This window comes from Melospiza georgiana, chromosome 6 (genome assembly GCF_028018845.1).
Source record: "Melospiza georgiana isolate bMelGeo1 chromosome 6, bMelGeo1.pri, whole genome shotgun sequence".
Classification (NCBI taxonomy): Eukaryota; Metazoa; Chordata; class Aves; order Passeriformes; family Passerellidae; genus Melospiza; species Melospiza georgiana.
Genome location: NC_080435.1, coordinates 23,180,560 through 23,200,939, shown reverse-complemented (window position 1 = coordinate 23,200,939; position 20,380 = coordinate 23,180,560). Strand labels below are relative to the sequence as shown.

The following is a 20,380-nucleotide window of genomic DNA, read 5'->3' as shown; positions in this document are numbered from 1 at the left end:
AAATTTCTTACCCCTCACAGCTAATAGTGTGGTAATCCTCAAAAATCCTCGTGTTTTGGAAGCATTCCAGCAACTCAGTGTTTTGAGGGACAACACAAGCTGGTTTAGTTTCTGGAGATGTTTCACCTAATGACTGTTGTTGTAGGGATCAGACTCAATATTTGTTTTTCCACCGTGTGCCACTGTGGAAAATGCATCAGGAAAAGCTGTGAGCACATGAAGAATGCAATACCTGGACTTGCAAAAAAAAGAGAAATCTGGAAATTAGTCAATAATGGAAAATTTGAGTTGGAACCACAATATACCAGTCTACTCATAAACCTACAATATATGGTTGTCAAAAGAAAGAACTGACTACACCAGTGCTAGTCACAAAATTATTGCTCAAGTTTTGGCAAAAACAGTCCCACTTAGCACTTGAGAACAAAAGAGGCAGTTGTTTATTAATGACAACAGAAACAAAAAAAGATAAAGCAAACAGATACTTCTTTAAATATAAATCTTCTAGCCATCTGCTGTTCTGCCAGCCTCCTATTTATTTTTTTCTTTTTTATTCAGTTACAAAAATTCATCCAGGGCTCAGGAAAACATGATATATAACATAAATTTGTCACCTATGACAACAGCAAACATCATGTAACAGAAAAAAAAACTCAAAACATATTTACAAATCCATACTCTGTAGTCATTGAGAAATTCCTTACTTAACGAGTGGCAGATTATGCATGGACACTACATTCCCAGAGGCATTCTCCAGTCAGAGTCACTTAGCATAAAATCCAACTGACAAATAGATTGTCTATAAATAAGGCCAGTTTCACTCCTAATTTATACATTTTGATGACCAGAATTTTTTGCTATTACTATGTTAATAAAAAAAAAAATAGCATAACAGCACCTAATCTCACCCAAATGGGATATTCAGACCAAACTGCAGGTTTCATTCTTAGCAGCAGTTATCCAGAGCAGAAACTCACGAGAAAGGACAAAAGGATACACCCTTCTAATGCTTTGTATAAACCAAATCCCTACACCATATTTGCAGTATGATCATAAGAAGGCAATATTTTAAAAATGTGAGATATGAGTACCTTGGACTATCAAGCTGTTTCACACTTCAGAAAAAAGTAAACAAAGCCCAAACACCTCCCTCTTCCCCCACTTCCAAACCAAGGAAATAGAAGTTATACTCTTAATGAATATGAGAACTGGCACCAACATTCATGCTAGTTGCCCTGATGTGCAACAGAGTTCATTTACAACAGTCAGAAATATTCCTATGCACTAGCCCTGAAGAGTCCAGCTTACACAAACTGTTTGGGCAGAAATCCCAATGGCAGCATCCAGAGGGTGCAGGAATGTCCAACACTGTATGTGGATCTCAGGAATCATCAATGCCTGTGGAATCTTCATCTTCATCCACTGCAGATTCACTGGGATTTGCTGCCTGATACAAAACACACTCAGGTTTAAATAAAATCTTCCCTTCAGGTTAATTTTAAGAAAGCACTAACAATTGCCTAGAAAAATCTGGGCTGCATTATCACACCCATTAGCTGAAGCAGAGATTGTGATCTATGTCCTAAAACCAAGGTTAATTTGCAACAGAGGTCATTTTGCTAGACTACTTGACCTTTCACTCCCTAAGGATCCACTGGGTTTCTATATTCCATACCTAAATTATGTAAAGCCACAGTTCAGTAGCTCAGCTGCACCCATTTTCTTGGTGGTTTAGGCTGTCTTTTACTAAAGTAACTTAAAAAGAAAAGGGTCATGACTACTTTTAGAATAGGAATGGAGCAACAGAGAACAGCAAATTACTTTCCCAATCTACTGAAGGGAAGGAAGTTAGGAAGGCAGTTACAATTCCCAAAAATGTGAGCAAGAGTTGTCATTTTCTGTTAGAAGCACGACATCTGCTGGCACCTACTCTTAGAGCCACTGGGAATGAGTGTCTGAAATCCTGGGATAAACCTGTCACAGTGTGCAAGCAGCTGCCTGCTCCTGAGGAAAGCTCACAGCTCCTCAGTGCTTGCACTAATGCTGGGGATAAAATAAATCAAGAGCTCTTCTCTAAATATGTCAAAGAAAAAGGAGAAATTATATAATTAACCCACAATCTCCAAACTAAAACTACATTGCAATTAACAGCAATTGAAGTATCTTGGTGATTTGCAAAGTCATTAAGTGACTTCATAAAATGCACTTTCAGCAAGAACTAATGCACATCACAGGCTCTACAGTTTTTAAACTGTCATTAACTAGAGCATGTCTGAATAGAGAGCTACATTATTATGGCTGTAATTAATGAGTGTGCTCCCACGAAGGAGGGAGCTCTGAAACCCAAGCAGTTCATGCAATGCCATGCTTGCAGGCACCAGTGAGGAGCTCTGAATCATGGGGAATGTTTTGTATAGAATCAGCAATACAAACACTATTCAGCACTGTAATTGTAATTTTTATCATTTTGGGGTTTGTTTTACCCAACTGCATCTCTGCTTACCATTCATGCTGTGGACACCTTGAATGCTGGACACACCATATGAAACCTAGGGATTGTGACATTAAAGAATCTGTCCTTGTTGTAGAGGCAGTGGAAGGTGTAGTAGCCCTCCATGTATCCAGAGGTTGTGGTAAATGTGGTACAGCTGGTGTACTCGTAGACCTTCCCTGGGCTGATAACTGGGAACTCTCCTGTGGGTAAAATATCACATCACAATGGTAAGGACTGATGGAGAGTTAACATTTAGCAGTTGCAAAAGAGTTGCACTCCACAACAGACTCAGGCAGATCACTTTGTATTCCAGTGGATGCATAAACTGATGCTCAGCAATTAGTGATATTACAAAAACTGGAGAGGGTTAAGCAGAAGGATGTTCAGATACCCCTTACAAACTTGAAAGCCAAAACAGAGGGACACATCTCTTTTTCTCTGACTTTGATACACAGCCCACAACCCAACAAACAGGCAATAACAGAATTTTAATAACAAGAACATTAAATACTCTCTCCAGTAATTTTTCACTTACCAACTACTCCAGGACCTTGGACTTCTTCCACATCACCTTCGGCATTTGTTATTCTCCAGTATCGACTCTCCAGCTGACAGGCATTCTCAGGAAGGGCATCTTTGGACATTTCAATTCTAGAAGCCAAAGAACATAACACAATCCTTTCAAGAAATGTTTTAGTGCCCTTGGGATCACCAAGCAGACTGGGAAAAGAAAACACCCACTAAAATGGCCCAAATCAGTTGGCAGGATCCATCTCCATGCTTCAGTATCTTTTACCCTTTTCTAAATCACAAGAGCTGCTTGCAACTGCTTTCCCCTACCCATCACTGTATTTTAGCAATTACCAATTTGACTGGTACTTTGTGTACCTGACCAAGTAATGATCAGGATTATTTTATTGAAAAGTACAGCATATTGTGCACCTCCTGTTCATTTCAGGACATTTGTGAATGCTGTGCATAAATTTGTTTTGAACATCCCACAGGTCTACCCTGCATTGTAAGAATAAATTCAGTTATTTTACCTGATTCTGTAAGTGAAGAAATAATGTGGTGGATGTACAGAGCTGAGTTCAGGTAGAAAAGAGGTGGACACAGACACAGTGATATCTTCTGTGGTAGCAACACAATCTTTATCATGCACATACCTGCAGAGAGGAGAGCATTAACTCTGCAGACAGCTCTGCACACTCAATACAGAAAACTAAACACAAAAAGTGGTTCATTATTAATAATTAATATTAATAAAAACGTTTGTTTAAATAGGGATGTGTCATTATAAAAAGAAAACGACCCAGAAACTCTAGCAGCAAATTTATTTACAGATCCAAGGACTTGGTTCTACAGCATTCCAGTTTGACAGAATTAAAGTTCTTGATTGTACTTATAAGAAATTGCAAGTGCATGAAGATTCAAACACCAGAACAAGTCCTGCTCATTTACATATTCAAGAGACCAATTAGCTGAAACATTTGTTTTTTTAGTAACTCTGAACAGTCCTGCAGCAAAACCACACTCATGGCACACAGAATAAATATCATGTTGTTTGCTAAACTTCAGGTAACTTATAATGCAAAATTCTGGTCCCATTAATGCAATCTGAAGATTCTGGTTAAAAAAAAATTAAGTTGCTTTAAGCATTCTGATTTACACGCTCATTTTCAGTAGTTTCATGGGCTTTCTCCTCTCCCCACCACCAGTTTTTGTATCAGATACCTGAAACTACTTGGGGAGAGGTAGGCATGCAGAGAAGCAGCACCAAAACCTGGCACTGAGGTTACAAATCCCAGTCACAATACCTGAAAATCTGGTCTCTGATGATAGGATAACCTCCAGTGACAACTTTGTTTACATAAGATGTAAACCATTCCAAGTAAGATGTACCTAGATGGCAAGGAAGGAAAACATTCCTAAGGATGGGCAAATTTACCACTAAGCACATTTACAGTGAATACTTCAAGGAAAAAGTTTAAAGCTTTGATTATTTTTATTAAAAACTCTCAGGCTTATTGAGATGACTCAGTCAATATTCCAGATCATTCTACCAACAAGGATCATTTGGAGAAACCAATTAAGAACTGAAGAGTTCAGGGTGCACCCTCCAGAAATGACACAGCCAACAAAGAATCTCTTCACTAAGTATTTAACATCATAATCAGGGTCTCATCACTTGGATTCCATATGGAAACCTTCTAAGGAATACTGCAGCATTTCCTCACCTTTAAAAGAGGGATAAATCAGAGATACACTCTGCACTCCTCTACAAGCTCAGAAGACTAAGGCTGTATGCCATTCTGGGATTTTGTACACTTGCAGCCATTGTCTGAGAGCAGCTTTTCACACACCCACAGCCATTATTATGGAACAGCTTGATTGCTAAGCACACTCTCAAGCTGTCACATTTAATTCTCAAAGAAGAGTTTTACAGGCCAGCTTTCTGCACAAGAATTTCTCAGCCATAAATCTTCCAAGCATTGCAATATACAGTTCAATAGAAAAGCAGAGAGTTCAACTGTTTGTCAATATTACTGATTCAAAACTGGATTGAAGCTGAGCTACCAAGAAATTATTATCCTTGCCTTCCCTGACGTGTTATCAAGTACTCCCACTCCTGCTAGATTAAGTGTACTTACCCCTTCTTCCTTAGAGCATGAGCTGTGTGTGCTGTCCCCTTTGATCTTTTGGAATGCTAAGGGACTCCAAGTTTATTATTCTCCTTTCTATCACTAATCCACAAAATGCAAACCTTGTATAAAGTATACTGTGTATAAAGTAAACCTTGTATAAAGCTCTGAAAGGAGGAAGTGAATCTATTTACCTGCCACCTTTAAAATGCTAAGAGAAATGCTGCGCATGGAATTTCCCCTCCACCCCATGGTAAACCAAGATTAAGCCAAGTGGAACATTTCTAAATATGTTGGATGATCCCACACTGACTATTTCATTTTGAATATTTAATCTGAAGTGTTACCTGTAATGAACATAACAATAGTAGATGGATTGCGAGCCATTTGCTCCTAAAAGGGAAAGAAGGTTAAGGACATATTAGAGAGCATTGGACTTTCAAGGTTACAATTTAAATATCACTTTCCCTATCCTCACTAAACCTGAAGTCTTGACACATCACTGTCAGATCCTCAGACACGTAAAACTCACAGTGCTCCCACGACCACAGAATTTACAGCTTCAACTTCCCACAAGGCTCCTGCACTACCAATCAGCACAGAGGTACTGTGGGAACGCAAACACATCTTCCTTACTGGGCACTGGTAGAAGATCTCGTATTTGTTGCGTCCCTCCACGCTCTCCAGGGCCATGTACTGGCTGAGGCCAGTGTGGATGCAGAAGGTCAGGGGCAGGCACTGCTTGAGCCCCAGCCTCTGCTGGAAGCCCCCGGCCGCCGTGTCGATGTCCAGCAGGTCCTCGGAGCGGTAGTGGTTGGACAGGGCCATGCTGCCCATCAGCCTGCAACAGCACAAACAGGGAACACCAACATCACTCACAAGGCAAAGCTGCCTGGTCATCTTTTGGAAACTGCTTCTTTCAATGCTCTAGATGGATATGAGACTGAGCTGAAATCTGTAGCCATGATATCTTCTGAAAGATCCCTTCCTTGGGGTTTTTTCTCCTGAGAAGCTGGGAGGCCTCAGGAACAAAATGTAAACAATGGTAATCTGCTGCTGTGGAATGCAACAGGTGCATCTGGGATTGGTCTCATGTGGTTGTTTGTAATTAATGGCCAATCACAGCCCAGCTGTCTGGACTGTCACGGTCAGTCACAAGCCTTTGTTATCATTCCTTTTCTATTCTTAGCCAGCCTTCTGATGAAATCCTTTCTTCTGTTCTTTTAGTATGGTTTTAATATAATATATATAATAAAATAATAAATCAAGCCTTCTAAAACATGGAGTCAACATTCTCATCTCCTCCCTCATCCTGGGACCCCTGCAAACACCATCACAGAAATCCAAGTTGAACATCCACATGCTGCACCAGGTTATTAGTTCACATCAGCCAAACCTGAGTGTACACTCCACACCCACACTCCCAGCTGGGAACACCAGGGAAAGGCAAATGAGATGCAAATTCCTGCAGATGCTGAGCAGATGCTGTTATGAAAGCAGTGACTCAGGTGCAAGCTGCCACATGTCAGCATGCTAAAAGCTGATCCCATCCTGGGCAACAGGTTCCATTCCTCTTTCTCCTTAGGAAGTCTGGCCTGGAATTAGTATGTTCTACAGAAGCTGTGCCAACATGTCAACACAGAAACCTGAAGCACCTAACAAGGACAAGTCCCACATAGTTTCTGTTTCTGATCTAACAACCTGCTGCACAAACTTCCCAGTATTCATCCCCTGTGGGACCACACCTTCCCCTGGAAGCCTTTCTCCAAGCTGGAAGACTTCCCCAGAGCTTTCTGTCTGCTCCTGCAGCCCCTCCATAGCCACATCATTACAGTGGAGGCTTTTTGGGAGTGAAACAGTGGAAGAGAGGGTGCAAATGGCTGCAGAACACCATCTGAAATCTACAGAACTAGGGCACGTATCTCCTCTCTAAAAAATTTTGAAGTGTCTCCTAGAAAACAGAACTAGAAATCATCCTTATGGTTTCATAAAATAGTTTCCTGTATCCCTTCTGCACATAAAACACTCAAATTGGAGAAAGCTGCACCTTCTTTATGAGTGAAGGTTTCAGCAGAGCAGTATTAGTGCACTCCTCCCTACAGACATTGCAAAGATTTGCTTCAGTTTTCCATCTTTTGCTTCTGTTTGCAGCACTTCATCAGGTGCTTCAAGCACCTAATTTTTCTACAGCAGAAATACCAGAAACTTTGGTCATCAGCCTTCTAACCTTAATGTAAAAAGGAGTTTTTCACTGTAGAAACTGCATAAAATATTAAAATCTACTGAGGAAACTTAATTTGCAGAACTGAAAATTTGATTCTACCTTAATATGACTAACTGGTTTCAAGTCATTCCCTAACCATTTTAAAGAATAAAATAATTACTAAAGAATGAAGATTAAAGAGAGCAAGGGGCTAATTTATTTCTGTAATACAAAGCCAAACTTCAGGGGAGCAACTTGCAGTGCTATGATTAAAAGTCTAACAGCTGGAAGTTTAGAGTTGTTGCAAAAAACTGACAAGGGTTCTCATTAGGAAAAGGGGAAGTGGAAAAATAATTTGAGCAATTAGAAAACCACACTGGGCTTCCAATTACTTCCAAGATTAGAAGACAGCCAATTCTGGAAGTGTCACTTAAGCAGTGACTCAGTCACAATACATTTAAATGCTTCATTTATCCTGTTCTGGGGACATTTCACCTTTTAATAAGTGAAGTGTCTAAGAAATACAAAAGGAATTAATACTTGGTAAGTAGTTTCAGTCCTTACCCTGGAACAACCAACTTCTGCCCATTATGGATACGGAAGGAGCACCGATAGTCATCGGGGAGCTTGCAGCGGATTTGTGCCTCCACAGCATCCAGATCCTCCTCCCTCACACTCTCTGGAAAACAAAGGATGGTGCAGGCATTTCAGACACAAAGCATGGAATCTGTAAATGCCCTCATCCAACCAGTATGGACTCAAGTAAGTATCTGGTGGTTTCACTGTGTGCTGGGTGGTACACAATGAGTATTGCATAGATGTGAAATGAAAGTGATGACTCTAATTGATTATTTAATACAGCACCAATCTCAGTGCAGTGCAACCTCCACAGGCCTGAAAGCAGCAAATGTTTATTAATGGAATGAACCTTTCCCTCAAAACACTGCCACAACTGAGTCCCAGTTACAGCTCTCAATCTCTATTGATTTCACTCTTCCATCACCCTAAGGGTTGCTTCTTTCAGTTTCCACTTCCATCAGTGGCACAGAAATGCTGGCTGCAGCCCCCATTTACCTGGAATCTGAAGCAATAAATGGGTTGTAAAAGGGGGATTTTCAAGTCAATAACACAAAGGGGTGGAGAAGAACTATTCTTACATTTCTACATGCACTTCAGGGGCGTTCCAACACCCTCACTTCCAGCAAAAACTGGTCTGATCCAACCCATTTTCTTAAAGCCCTTTTCATAATCATTATCTGTTTCATTAACAGGACATAACTCATGGAAACAGTATCCCTTACAAATGATATGAAAAAGGCCTAAATTTTATCCAAAACCTGCCATCATTATGTAAGAGTGGAAATTGGTAATTTGAAATTTGTTTTTGTTTTTCCATACATAAATAAAAGCATCACATTCTGTCTTGAAAAATACTTAGCAAAATGTAAGGATCCAGCACTATCCAAGCAAACCAAGAAAATGCAAAATTTAAATGGGAAGGAGATAATCTGTCTCTTAATATTGTCTTTTAAGAGATCATTTGTCTCTTAATTTCACAGATCAGGTTAAATTAGACATCATGGTTTAAAAGTCAGCTTCATACAGAAAACTGAAATGCAGCTGAAAATGTAAAAGCTTTTTTGTCCCCTATACCAGAAAAGCCAAAACTCACTGTAGCTGTGATTTACGACCTAGAACACAGGAAGTACTTCAAGGATTAAAATAGAAACTGAAAACAGAATCTAGGAGGGGAGTAAAAACAGAAAGGAAAAAATAATGTTCCAACACTGGGCCACTGTAAGACTTACAGAAAAAAAATAAAACTCAACAACACTCTTTTTGTCTGGCTTCGGATTAGAACATCTACTTTCATGTGGCAGTGCTTTAATGAGTTCTTATGAAAACCTCACAAAATCCCACGAGCAGGTCCTCAAAGCAATGGAGTTACCACACTAAAAAAATAACAAACAATAGGACATAGCAGCCTAGAAGTGTGATAAAGACAGAGCAGTCACTAGAAAAAAAATCACCTTGATTTCAGAGAATGTTTGGATCAGTAGGAACTAGGCAAGGACTCTGCCTGGTTTGCAAGGAAGGGAGAGCACATCTACCTGACTTTCAGGACTCTGCTAATTAAAGCACACACCTTCCATGAAAGCAGCATGAGGCCTAATAACAGGCAGGGCTGGGTGAACCAAGCTACTGCCAGGTGTGCCAGGTACCTTTCAGAGAGCTGATCATGCGCGGACACCACTGCCCCAGGTACTGCTCCAGGTCATCCCAGGCCTTTTTCAGCGTGGCATAGTAGTGGATGTACCTTCCCAAATCAGAGTAGGTGCTGATGAAGATGGCTCTCCAGCTCTGGTTCCGTCTGCTTTTTTCCTCCCTGAGGGCACATGGAGAAAATGTGTTCAAATGGCAGCTTGAAGAGACTTCTAAACCCAAGGAGTTGTTACTTGGCAGGAACGGGATGCATAACATTAACCCAGGAACACTCTGTGCCATGTGAAGCTACACAAACTCAATTAATTCCAGCATCTATTCAACAGCAAGTTGGAACAGAATTAGGAAACATTTGGGCTACTTAGGGGAAAATTTAGAAACAATACTCCCTCACACAGAGTGCCTTCTGAGCAGAGCTCTGTCTGGTAGTGAACCTCAGAGCTGGTGAAAAGCTAATTCACATCCTTCATTACTCAGCTTTTCTCAGCTATGCAGAAGCTAAGAGTATGAGCTGGGTGTAAGATGGACTGAAAATCAGCTGAACATCTTTTAGAAATTCATTTTCATAGGAAAAAAAAGCTTAAAACAATCCCACTTACTCTGAAATGAGCCAGTATTTTTTGCAGTGTCTTTTCCACAGTGGGTCATGGCTTGATAGCTGATTTAATCTTCTATTCAAATAGCAGCAACTATAAATATAAAATCATTAAATGTGATTGCAGCAAAACAAACAGGCAGAAATGCTGTATCACACATCGCATTGTCATAGAAAAAATGCAGGGTTTGAAAATGATTTGGCTGTCCTTTAAGAGCTGTGCTTACAATGGTTAAAGCTCTTCATCACAGTTGTGTAAGTCATGAACTACTTTTCCACACACTTAAAGAACTGGCAGCAATTAAGTACTTTTGTAAAGCAGGTCACCCTGCAGACCTACACCAGAGTAAACAGTGCCTGAACGATTCCAGCATGACTCCACTCCACCAGTGGAAAGCATTCCAGTAGCACAAGATGCTATGATTTAAATCCCTTTTTATCTGGATGGTCAGGCTCTGCCCCATCTTTTCCACAGTAAGCTACAGAAACCATGCAGTTTGAGTATTACAAACTTACTTTCCTCTTTAAATTGTTTAAATAACAAACTTTGAAGAAAGTCTCCAAAAGACACCGTCAGTCTAGACGTGGCAACATCACTTCCTCTGGTAGCTTGTTCTACAGTGCCAGGTGTGTGTTTCAAAGACTGTGATTAACCCCAAATGAGGGCACCAAACAAAGTCCCACTTATTGCTTTTGGGGGTTTTATAAACTAAACTGGAATTGTATTAGTATCTCAAAATCAACCTCAACAAAGTGATTCTCCCACATTCCCTGACATCACCCCTTCCATCCACATCCCCACAAACACATTCAATTCACACCTGGACATCTGGCTGTGCAAAAATTTCATGACATGGCGACATGGGGATTTTTTATATTTTTAGGGGTGGGGAACTGAAATATCCCAATGGAAAAAAGCCCTTGCAGAAATCTATTGTACTGGTGTTTATCAACCAAGCCTGTAATTTCTGGAAGGGAGTAAGTCACCACAGCACCACAGGAACATGGGGCTTCAAACATGATAAAAGTGAAATTCAAGCCATTCTCACTAATTACACAAACAATGGAGAAGTTGGCATGTGATCAAATATCTAAGGGCCACCATAACAACTGTTATCATTTTTGTCTATGCTTAATGTCTTTTTTGCTGATATCCTAACAGAATTCTCCCTGATATCCTTCTCAGTCTTGACTAATATTTATTAGGGGTAATAAAAAAACAAAATTCCCACATTTCTGGTAATACTCTGTTTTCTTCCTATGCTTATTCCTCACTCTTTGATTAAACACTGTGATTTCAATCACTGCCAAACCTTGCACTTGCCTGCTGAGGTTTTACCCAAAACCACACTTCATCTTCACATGATTCATAACCCTTCAGCCCAAGAGGCACCTGCCACTTTCATCCAAGTTTTTTTTTCCCTTGAAAAGTCACCCTGTTTCATTTCGTTTGGTTTTCCTCAAACGGTGGAATACATTTACTAGCAGCAAGGCCACCCTTTGTTGGCCCGTTGAAACACAAGCTTCGGGGAAATACTGATTTCCCAAATTTACTTACTGCTTCCTTTAGGTACAAACACATAATGAGGAGAGAGAAACAGATTCATTGAATGGTTTGGGTTGGAAGGGACCTTAATGAGTCCTCCTGCCATAGGCAGCAACACCTTCAAGCCCGGGCTGCTCCAAACCCCGTCCAACCTGGCCTTGGACACTTCCAGGCATGGGGCAGCCACAGCTTCCCTGGGCAGCCTGTGCCAGGGCCTCACCACCTTCTCAGTAAGAGGGAATATTTCATTTTGTTAGAAAGATGACGGTAAAAGAGGGGAAAGCCCGGTGCTGCTGGAAGGGAAAGGTGCTCAGACCGTGTCCTCCCCTCAGCGCTTCCTCCGGAGGCAGGCAAGCCCTTTCCCCGCACAGCCCGGGGAGCTCCGCCCGCCGCGCCCCTGCCATGCCCCCGGGCCGCCCATGCCATCCCCACGGGCTGCCCGTACCTCACCAGATCCCGGTAGTCGAGGAAGCTGAGGATGAGCAGCAGCGGGTCGGTGGGGAGCAGCTCCAGGCTCAGGCTCGGGGAGAGCTCCATGTCCGGGGGCGCCGCCATCTTGCGAGACGTCCTCGGGACGCGCCGCCCATCACGCCGCGCTCCGCGCCGCCCGAGCAGCGCCTCCCGGGGGCGGCGGCTCCGCGGCGTCCTCGGAGCTGGCAAATCAGCCCTCCGAAGTGCCAAATGAGCCCTCGGAGCTCCCAAATCTGCTCTCAGAAGTGCCAAATGTGTCCTCGGAGCTGACAAATCTGCCTTCGGAACTCAGCGCTCAAAACTCTGAATTCAGCCCTCAGAACTCCCAAATCTGCCCTCAAGAGCTCAGCCCTCAAAACTCTGAAATCAACCCTCAAGAACTCCCGAATTCAGCCCTCAGAACTCCTCACTCAGCCTTCAACACCCTGAACCAGAACTCATCTCTCTGCCCTCAGAACTCAGTCCTTAAAATTGAGAACACGGCCCTCAGAATTTTGCCCTCAGAACTCAGTCCTGGGTCTCCTGAAATTCAATTTATGTGCCAAGGGGTTTTGGTCAGGGATTGGCCTGCTTTTCAAAAGATTAGCTTCTTAATGATCTAAATGGACAATAATAAGTGAGCAAGACTGGGAAAATAAATCTTACTGAGTTGAATATCATCAAAACAAAGCAAAAAAAGTGTTGCATGTTCAGGATCACGTTTTATAGGAAAAGAACACTCAATGTGCAACAGCTGCACAAGCAATAGATGCCACTCTTTTAATGCCCCTCACCTTTAGTGAGTTAAATATTCTTATTTGAAAGAAGGAGTTATTTCTTCAGCATGATTTTATGCTAGAAATTATTTTCTTTTCTCTCTTCTTTTTCAGGTATCAGTAGGATTTTCATGAAATAATTCATTGTCCTAGCAACACCGCTCAAATAAGAACATGAAAGGAACAAGGGGGTGGTTTTATGACTACACTATTGCTAGCTGTTGGGGAGATTTTTGTCCTTTATAATTTCTATAATTGCAAAGTTTCCTGTAGAGAAGAAAACACAATAGCAAAAGTATATTTGAAATGCTAATAAAATGATATTATTTGTGTTTGTCCTTGAGTTTGTGGCCCATGAAAATCCAATAATGCAGAGCCAAGAAAAGGTCCATAATTCTTTATGTCTTTCAGGTTTTGCCAAAAGCCTGGAGAGTTTTGCTTCTAGCACTTGCATAGATCCAAGCTGTTGTTCAAGGGCTTAGGCAATGGCGAAGATAGAGGTGGAGGATCTATAGGAATTAGTTCTAAAAATTGATTATCACCCCTGGTCAGGCTAAAGGCTCCTCAAGTGCAGAAAAGGCTGGCAATAGATGTCCTAACAATTATTTAAACAAAAACATAGTGAAACAGAAATATCTGTTGCCGAGACTGAAGGAAAAAAAATAAACAAAAAGCAAGCAACCAATCAAAACCAAACAGAACCAAAAGCCAACATAAACCCATTTGAAATTGTAGTATTTCAATGTTTTACCTACAGCAGCCTTTGCATCCTCCATCAAGTAACCGACAGCTGCAGAAACTGTGACACCAGTAAGCTATCATGGAATTTTCCTAGCTCAGCCTAGACATAAAAGTTCTTTTCCACTTCAATAATGGAGCCTAATTTTTCTTCCATGATCACCGGCCATGGAGCCCAAATGGCCAAATAGATCAGAGGTACTCATCAGGCTGGAAACTGCTCAGATTGCTCTGCATGTCCAGTGTTTAATCTGTGAGAGACGATGAGGCTTTTAGCATCCTTCATTTCTTTTTACTTCTTGAAAATCTAATGAAATGACACACTGGGGATCTTCACCGAGTGCTGAGCGTGTCTGGAAATTCAGCTAATGTGCTAAAGTTTTGGGGAATGGCCTGCTCTTCACAAGAGCAGCTTTTTAGTGCTCTAAATGGACAATAATAGGTGGGCAAAACTGAGGCTTTGAGGGGAGGAGGCAGCTTGGGGAATTGGTAGCAAGAAAGAAGCTGAGGTCCAGAAAATTTGTGTTGTTATTATACTGTGCTTACTGGGTTTGTTCTTTGCTGTAGCAAAGATGCAATAAGGTCAGGGCTTCACAGAAATAGCCAGGCAGTGACCTTGGCTTGGAAATCTGATCATGTGAAATTAACCAGAACACAAGGAGTGACTGTAATAAAGAGCCTAGAAGGAGCAGGGTAGGAGAATTCAGAATGAGAGCTGTATGATCCTGAGGTGACTCTGTTGAACCACACAAACATAAAGACAGTTCAGCAGGCCTTTCATCAGAGGGGGATTTACATGTGAACTGATAACAATCACATCTTCAGGCTTCACAAGAGTGAATCTCAGATGAGATGTGAGAGATGACAGGGAGGGAGCAGAGCCAGAACTTCACGGAAATGTCTACATGAATAAACTAGGTATTGCATGGGAGCTTTTTGGACATTTTAGAAACAAATGGCATCTCTGATAGAGTGCAGCTTCAAGCTGCCTTCTGACACAATGAAACCACAGCTGAAAAAATCCCTGCCTTGTTACAGCCACATAGACCCAGGATAAACCAACAAAACCCCTCCCAAACCTCACACAGTGGTAAATTTGCCTTGGCAGCTCCACAGTCAAATGAAGTCAAGGGATGTTGTCGTTATATTGCAAAGGTTCCACATTGCTAGAGTTTTGTACCTCCTTGATGTTTCTCATAGACAGCTCCTCCAAGCACTAACTCACCCTTCTTCTTGCAGTAACCAACTCCAAAACCCTCAACCCACCAACCCACTCTTTTATAACACTCTTATTATCAGCTACAGCTGTGGCCTGTTAAAATCAGTCCTGCTCTTAACCTTTAATAATTAACCCAGCTGCAAGTCTTTAGGGGGCAAGATTACTTTCTATACTACCTTTATTTACTTATATTCTATCCCCCTACAGAGGGAAACTCCAAGAATCAACCAATGGACTTCATCTGGTGCTTACAAAGCAACTGGAGTCTACTCCCAGCTTTCTTCCTTCTGGACCATCTGCCACATGGATGCTTTTGCCTGCATCAGTTGCCTGAGGTTATCAAAAACTCTGCATCAAGGTGGCTTTAGGCTTGCCTTTGGTTATTAGCAAATCTTTTTGTCTCAGATTCTTAGCTCCAAAACGAGTTTGAAATATTAATGTATGTTTGGAGAGCTTGGAATCCCATTTGGAGAGCAATGTTGATAGACTGCTCTTTTTTCCTCAGATCAAAGATTCCATGTTGACACAAACCATAGCCAAGTTTTATTCTTTCACAGCCTAGCTTAGCTCCAAGTTGGTTTTCAATTCATATAATCCTCTCACATAAATCAAATAAAAGATACTACTACAAATGGAAACATTACCTGGGAATGTATAAAAAGTAAAGTTTATTTACTTTAGAGAGCATGGATGGCATAGAAAGGCATGATTCTTGCCTCAGGAGTATTTCTAATTTCACACAATTCCAGTGGTTTCACTGTGTGTGATTCCCAGTCCATGATGTGGTTCATGGCCTAAGGGATGTGTGAAAGACCCCACTGAAATGGGCTGCAGGAATATTTCATGATCCCATGGAAAGAGCCAAAATCCTGCTTGCTTTGTGTGGGAGCTCAGGAGATCTTCCTTTACCTGAGGAACATAGAGAAGAATGAGGCATCCCTATAGAAAACTGCTATTGAGCCTTTCCTGACCTGAAAAAACCCCACATGTGCATGACCCAGATAGCAGCTCACTTTCCAGCTGCACACACTGTTCTTAGGTCATTAGCTGAGATTGTTAATGAGACAGGCATTCGGTCATGGCTACAGTGTGGGGATTTTGGCTACTGACTCCTCGAGCCAGAGCACATTCATCAGAGCATGCAACAACAACTGACTGAAGTGCTGAGCTGCATTTGGAGAGGTAACACACAGATAAAAGCCTCCAGAAGCCCTTTGCAATTCCCTTAGTCATCCATTCCCACTGAAAGCTTCACTTTGGGAGTTTCCAGGAGGCCTGGTGCGACCTTTGGTCGTCCTTTTGGTCAGAGCTCTTATCTGTGCAGCACAGGCCCGGCCTCTTTCTGCTTGCACTCCTCCAGAGCGGTTGTTACGGGATAAACAAGCGGCGTTTGCTGATGCACGCTCCCTTATCAGCTGGACAGCACGCTTCTCCTGCATGGAGGGTCACGCTCGCTGCTGGGCCAGCTCCAGGAATTCCAGGGCGGCTGCATCACCCGCTCATCACAGCCGTGGGCTGCAGAAAATCACAGCCACCACGTGGTGGGGCCTTATCTTAGAGCCCACCAGGAGTTTCCCGGTGTTGCAAAGCACCTTTAGGTTGATAATTGCAGGTCTTGGATCTTTTTAATGAGATAGCAACATGATAAGCGCTGGTTTGGGGAGCTGTCACGATGCCAGACTGAAGGCTATGTGCCTTCAGAGAATTTCACTTTTATTGTGTTTCTTTAAAATAAATAAGTAAAGCATTTCTGTATCTCAAAACTAGATCAGAACTGTTATGAAACTCATTGGTAAAGTTGTCTGAGATGAGATGCAAGACACATCTGGGGAGAGGAGAAAACCAAAACCCTATGAATTTTTACCAACCAGCCCTGAAGTCACAGCCCTGAAGAGGAAACATCTCAGGAATCACATGAAAAGTAGGTGGTACAGAGCTACTGCACTACAGAAGGAGTTATTTCTCTTGGGTCACAGCTTTCAAAAGTTATTTCTCTCTCAACACTGCAGAGCAACAGATTTCCATCACCCTAGTCGCTTCCTGTTACAACATTCCTTGTTGCCTCTCCTCCAGTTCAGCACCTCCACGGGAATCAACCTTCTTTTAGTCCATTCCCAGGCTTTGCTGCCTTATGCCAAGCTGCAAATGTAACCAGAATATGCCAGATACAGAGCAGAGGTAATCATGGAGCACTTAGCAAAAGGTGCACTCAATTTTTCATTAAAAAAAGAAACATCTCTTCACTGAAACCTCTTTAAAAAATCAAAAATTGTCATGCACAGCCAGCTATGGGGCAGGGCTTGTGGCTTAAAACAGGAGCCAGACATACAATAATGCATTAATTAATGCTTGTGAGGCACTTGAAAATGGCACATGGTGTATGTTCCTGCAAACCACGTTGATTAATTACCATCAGTGATCTGCTGCTTTGTTAGAACCTTTCTGAGATGTGCCTTCTCATTAGCCTGGTACAAAGCAACCCTCAGCAGGAGGGAACAAGTTGCTTCAAACATGGTTCAACTTTCTGCCAGTTTAATCTTCATCTCACTGACAGACTTCTGAATCTTAATTTAATTATAGTGCCTTAAATGTTTTTGATAGCATATCTCAATCTCTCAGTTCTGTCTTCTTATGCTTTTTGAAGTTGTTGTGGGACAGAGGAATAGATAATTTTTCCAGTGTCCATTAAATTTCCCTTTGCCTCCAGTGCAGTATATGCTCCATAAAAGAGATGAACCTGCTGCAAGTGAAATAAGCTGATGCTGCAGTGTCTTTTTAGGGCAACAAAAATCTTTATAGATTATTTTCCCGAGTGCCATGAATCTCCTTCAAAGCCTTAAGTCACTGATACCAATTAATAAACTTAATAGTCTCATTTTCAATTCACATTCAGGTCGTACAGAGCGTGTGCTCTGGCAGATGCTTAAAAGCTTTGCCTTTCAGAGATAAAATGTTACCTTGTGTGTGAGGTGGGGGTGATTCAGGAGCAGAAGGACCCGTTAAAGTGCAGCACCTGAGGCCTCCTTGTTTTCTGAATTTACAGTCTCAGGCTGGCAGTCGTATAAATGAGTGATGCTCTCTGATGTTCTCTTCCAAGCAGGCAACGAAATTGGCAGGGAGTCTTGGGTTTTGTGCTGATGTGTCCAGAATTCAAATAATTTCATTCTCGGCTATAATGACAATTGGAGGCAGAGTATTACCTTGAGAAAAGAGAAGGGAGAGATGCCTTCTGGATCCTGGATTGAATTAACAAGAGATTCCCATTTACTCTCTCCACTGAAAACTCTATTATGCAGGGCTCTTATTGCCCTTATTCAAGGGCAGGGAATTAAAAAAGTGATATCGATGGTAATGCTCTCATCTTCCTGCCATGACACTGAATAATGGGGACAAAGAAGGGGAATCTTGACGGATGATATGCCTTTTAAAATACTGCTGATAGCGGAAACGCGGAAAGGACGTCGCCTTTGAATATCAGTGATGAAGTCATATTCAGATTTTTGTGCTCTTTGCTTAAGATTTTAAATCAGCCCTGCTTTCCTTTTTGCTGTTGTTTTTGGAACATTTTATTTTCTTGTTTTTGCAGCAGAGAGTCCTTACTGTAAGGAACATAATGGAGATGAGGTAAAGTGTTGCTTATACTAATTCCAAGAGAAATCTGCTCTCTCTTCTCCTGGACTCAGAGAGCAAGCATTGGGAATTTGTTATGGAAAAGTCCAGCAACAGATTGGTATCATTATTTGGGGAGACCAATACTACTGCTCAGGTGGAGGCTCTTCTGCCACTTTCAGTTTAAGCTCTTTCTGAAGTTACATGGACTAAATAAACCTGGTGGTCTTATAAAAAATTATACCCAACACTGGTGGTAATTTAAAAAATTATGTAAAGGACCCTTCCTTTACAAATACATACATTTAGGTCTAAAAAATATATTTCCCTGTGTAAACTAGACCTTACACAAAATAATGAGTGTGTTTGCATTAGAAACTTTTATGGACTAAGTGAGAACATCTCCATTCTATGAGTGGGTAAATGAGAAGCAAAATATTGAACTACCTGGCCAAAAGTGACTTTCTGAGGTGAGAACAAAACACAGGTCTTGGTCTACTTTGTGCAAACCTACAAGGTCTCCCTGAGCTATTAACACTCTTTCCTGATCTCAGCCCAGATGTAAATGAGGCCCCTTGCCCTAAATTTTTTCAGTCAAAGGTTCTGTGAGGTGAAATAATGAAAATCAGCCCTGTTATGGCTCACACTGTGTATGTGTGACACGACCTGGAGAACCATTGTGCACCTCCCCCCTGCCTCAGCATCCTGGCTACACCCACCAAGCTTTGTAAATGAGCTCATTCATGACTTTAGGCACTGTTTCTTGCTGGACAGAATATTTGCAAGGAGCCACTGTCAATGAAGAGAGCTGATAGCTGTATTTTCATTACCTTTCCTTGCCTCTGCTGGCAGGAATTCAGGCTAATAATTATAATTATAATCCGCCTGTGGCCTCCAGAGGTCAGCATATCACTGGAAAATAGCTAAATATCAGCGCCCTCAAACTATACTGTCCAAGTTGTTCTCATTAGGTGCGGTTTCCAGTTTCACTGATAAGAAGATTTAAAGGGTTTGCTCCCAACTCTCCTTGTGACAGCAAAAGCCAGAAAAGAGCTCTCAGAATATGCATTGTAAAATGCAGAAGGTTGTCATTGATCAGGGGCTGGCACATCCCCTGGGTGATGAGTTTATTGAGAACAGTCAAGAGGATTTCCACAGGTTGAAGCTGCTTTTCCTGATGTCAGTAGTGATGGAGTGAATGGACCTGCCAAGCACCTTCTGGGTGGGTGCCAGACTTGCTCAGTTGTGGGAAAAGCTTTAATTTTTAGTGCCTTTCAGCACAACTTGAGTTGTAGTCCCACTCTCAGAAAGAAAATCAGAGATGAGAAATAGGAGTTTATCAGAGGCATGAAACAGCTTTCAGGCAAGAAGAAACTTAAGACTATTCACCTCAGGAAAAATAAGTTGGAGAGAATATATCATAGAATCATGGAATGGTTTGAGTTGGAAGGGACTTAAAAATGACTGAAATTAATTCTTTCTAAATAGGTTTATTGGCTCTCATGATATTATCCTGGCTTTCTTAATCCAGAGCAAAACCAGGAAGAGCTACCTTTCTAAAAGACCCAAATTTTACATGATTTCCAAGATCAGATAGATGCAATCTGTTGCAAAACACCCAGAACCAGCCTCAAAACATCCTCATAAACACCAAAGAGCCTTGGTGACACACAACACTGACTTCTCCTATTTCTTAGCATGAAGAGCACAAGATTTACTGAACCCTCAGTGTTCTCACATTTGTGCTTTGAAACAAAACCTGAAGTGGATCCAGCTGTAGGCAAAGAGTAGAAACCCTGCTACCAAAAAATAAAATTAATGATATAAACAAAAAAAATCCAGCACAATTAAAAAAAAAAAAAAGAAAAAAGAAAGAACAACACTC

General features: G+C 41.6%; 1 protein-coding gene across 1 annotated transcript; it reads right to left on the bottom strand.

Moving 5' to 3' along the window:
- Positions 1–417: 417 nt before the first annotated feature.
- On the bottom strand, positions 418–12,262 carry FBXO3 (F-box protein 3). Its single transcript, XM_058026043.1, has 11 exons — positions 12,149–12,262; positions 10,162–10,251; positions 9,562–9,725; positions 7,904–8,018; positions 5,773–5,977; positions 5,484–5,529; positions 4,312–4,396; positions 3,538–3,660; positions 3,030–3,145; positions 2,504–2,694; positions 418–1,447 (listed from the first exon to the last, which is right to left on the bottom strand). The coding sequence occupies exons 1-10, from the start codon at positions 12,256–12,258 to the stop codon at positions 2,507–2,509; spliced, it is 1,242 nt and encodes a 413-aa protein (XP_057882026.1). The 5' UTR covers positions 12,259–12,262; the 3' UTR covers positions 418–1,447; positions 2,504–2,506.
- Between the last annotated feature and the right edge of the window lie 8,118 nt (positions 12,263–20,380).

Excerpts from the sequence above, each read along its gene's own strand:
- FBXO3 (XM_058026043.1), bottom strand. The coding sequence starts at position 12,258 with ATGGCGGCGCCCCCGGACATGGAGCTCTCCCCGAGCCTGAGCCTGGAG. Across the intron at positions 3,146-3,537 it reads TTCTTCACTTACAGAATCAG|AATTGAAATGTCCAAAGATG; the intron begins GTAAAATAACTG and ends TTTGGCTTCTAG. Across the intron at positions 2,695-3,029 it reads CCAAGGTCCTGGAGTAGTTG|GAGAGTTCCCAGTTATCAGC; the intron begins GTAAGTGAAAAA and ends TTTTACCCACAG.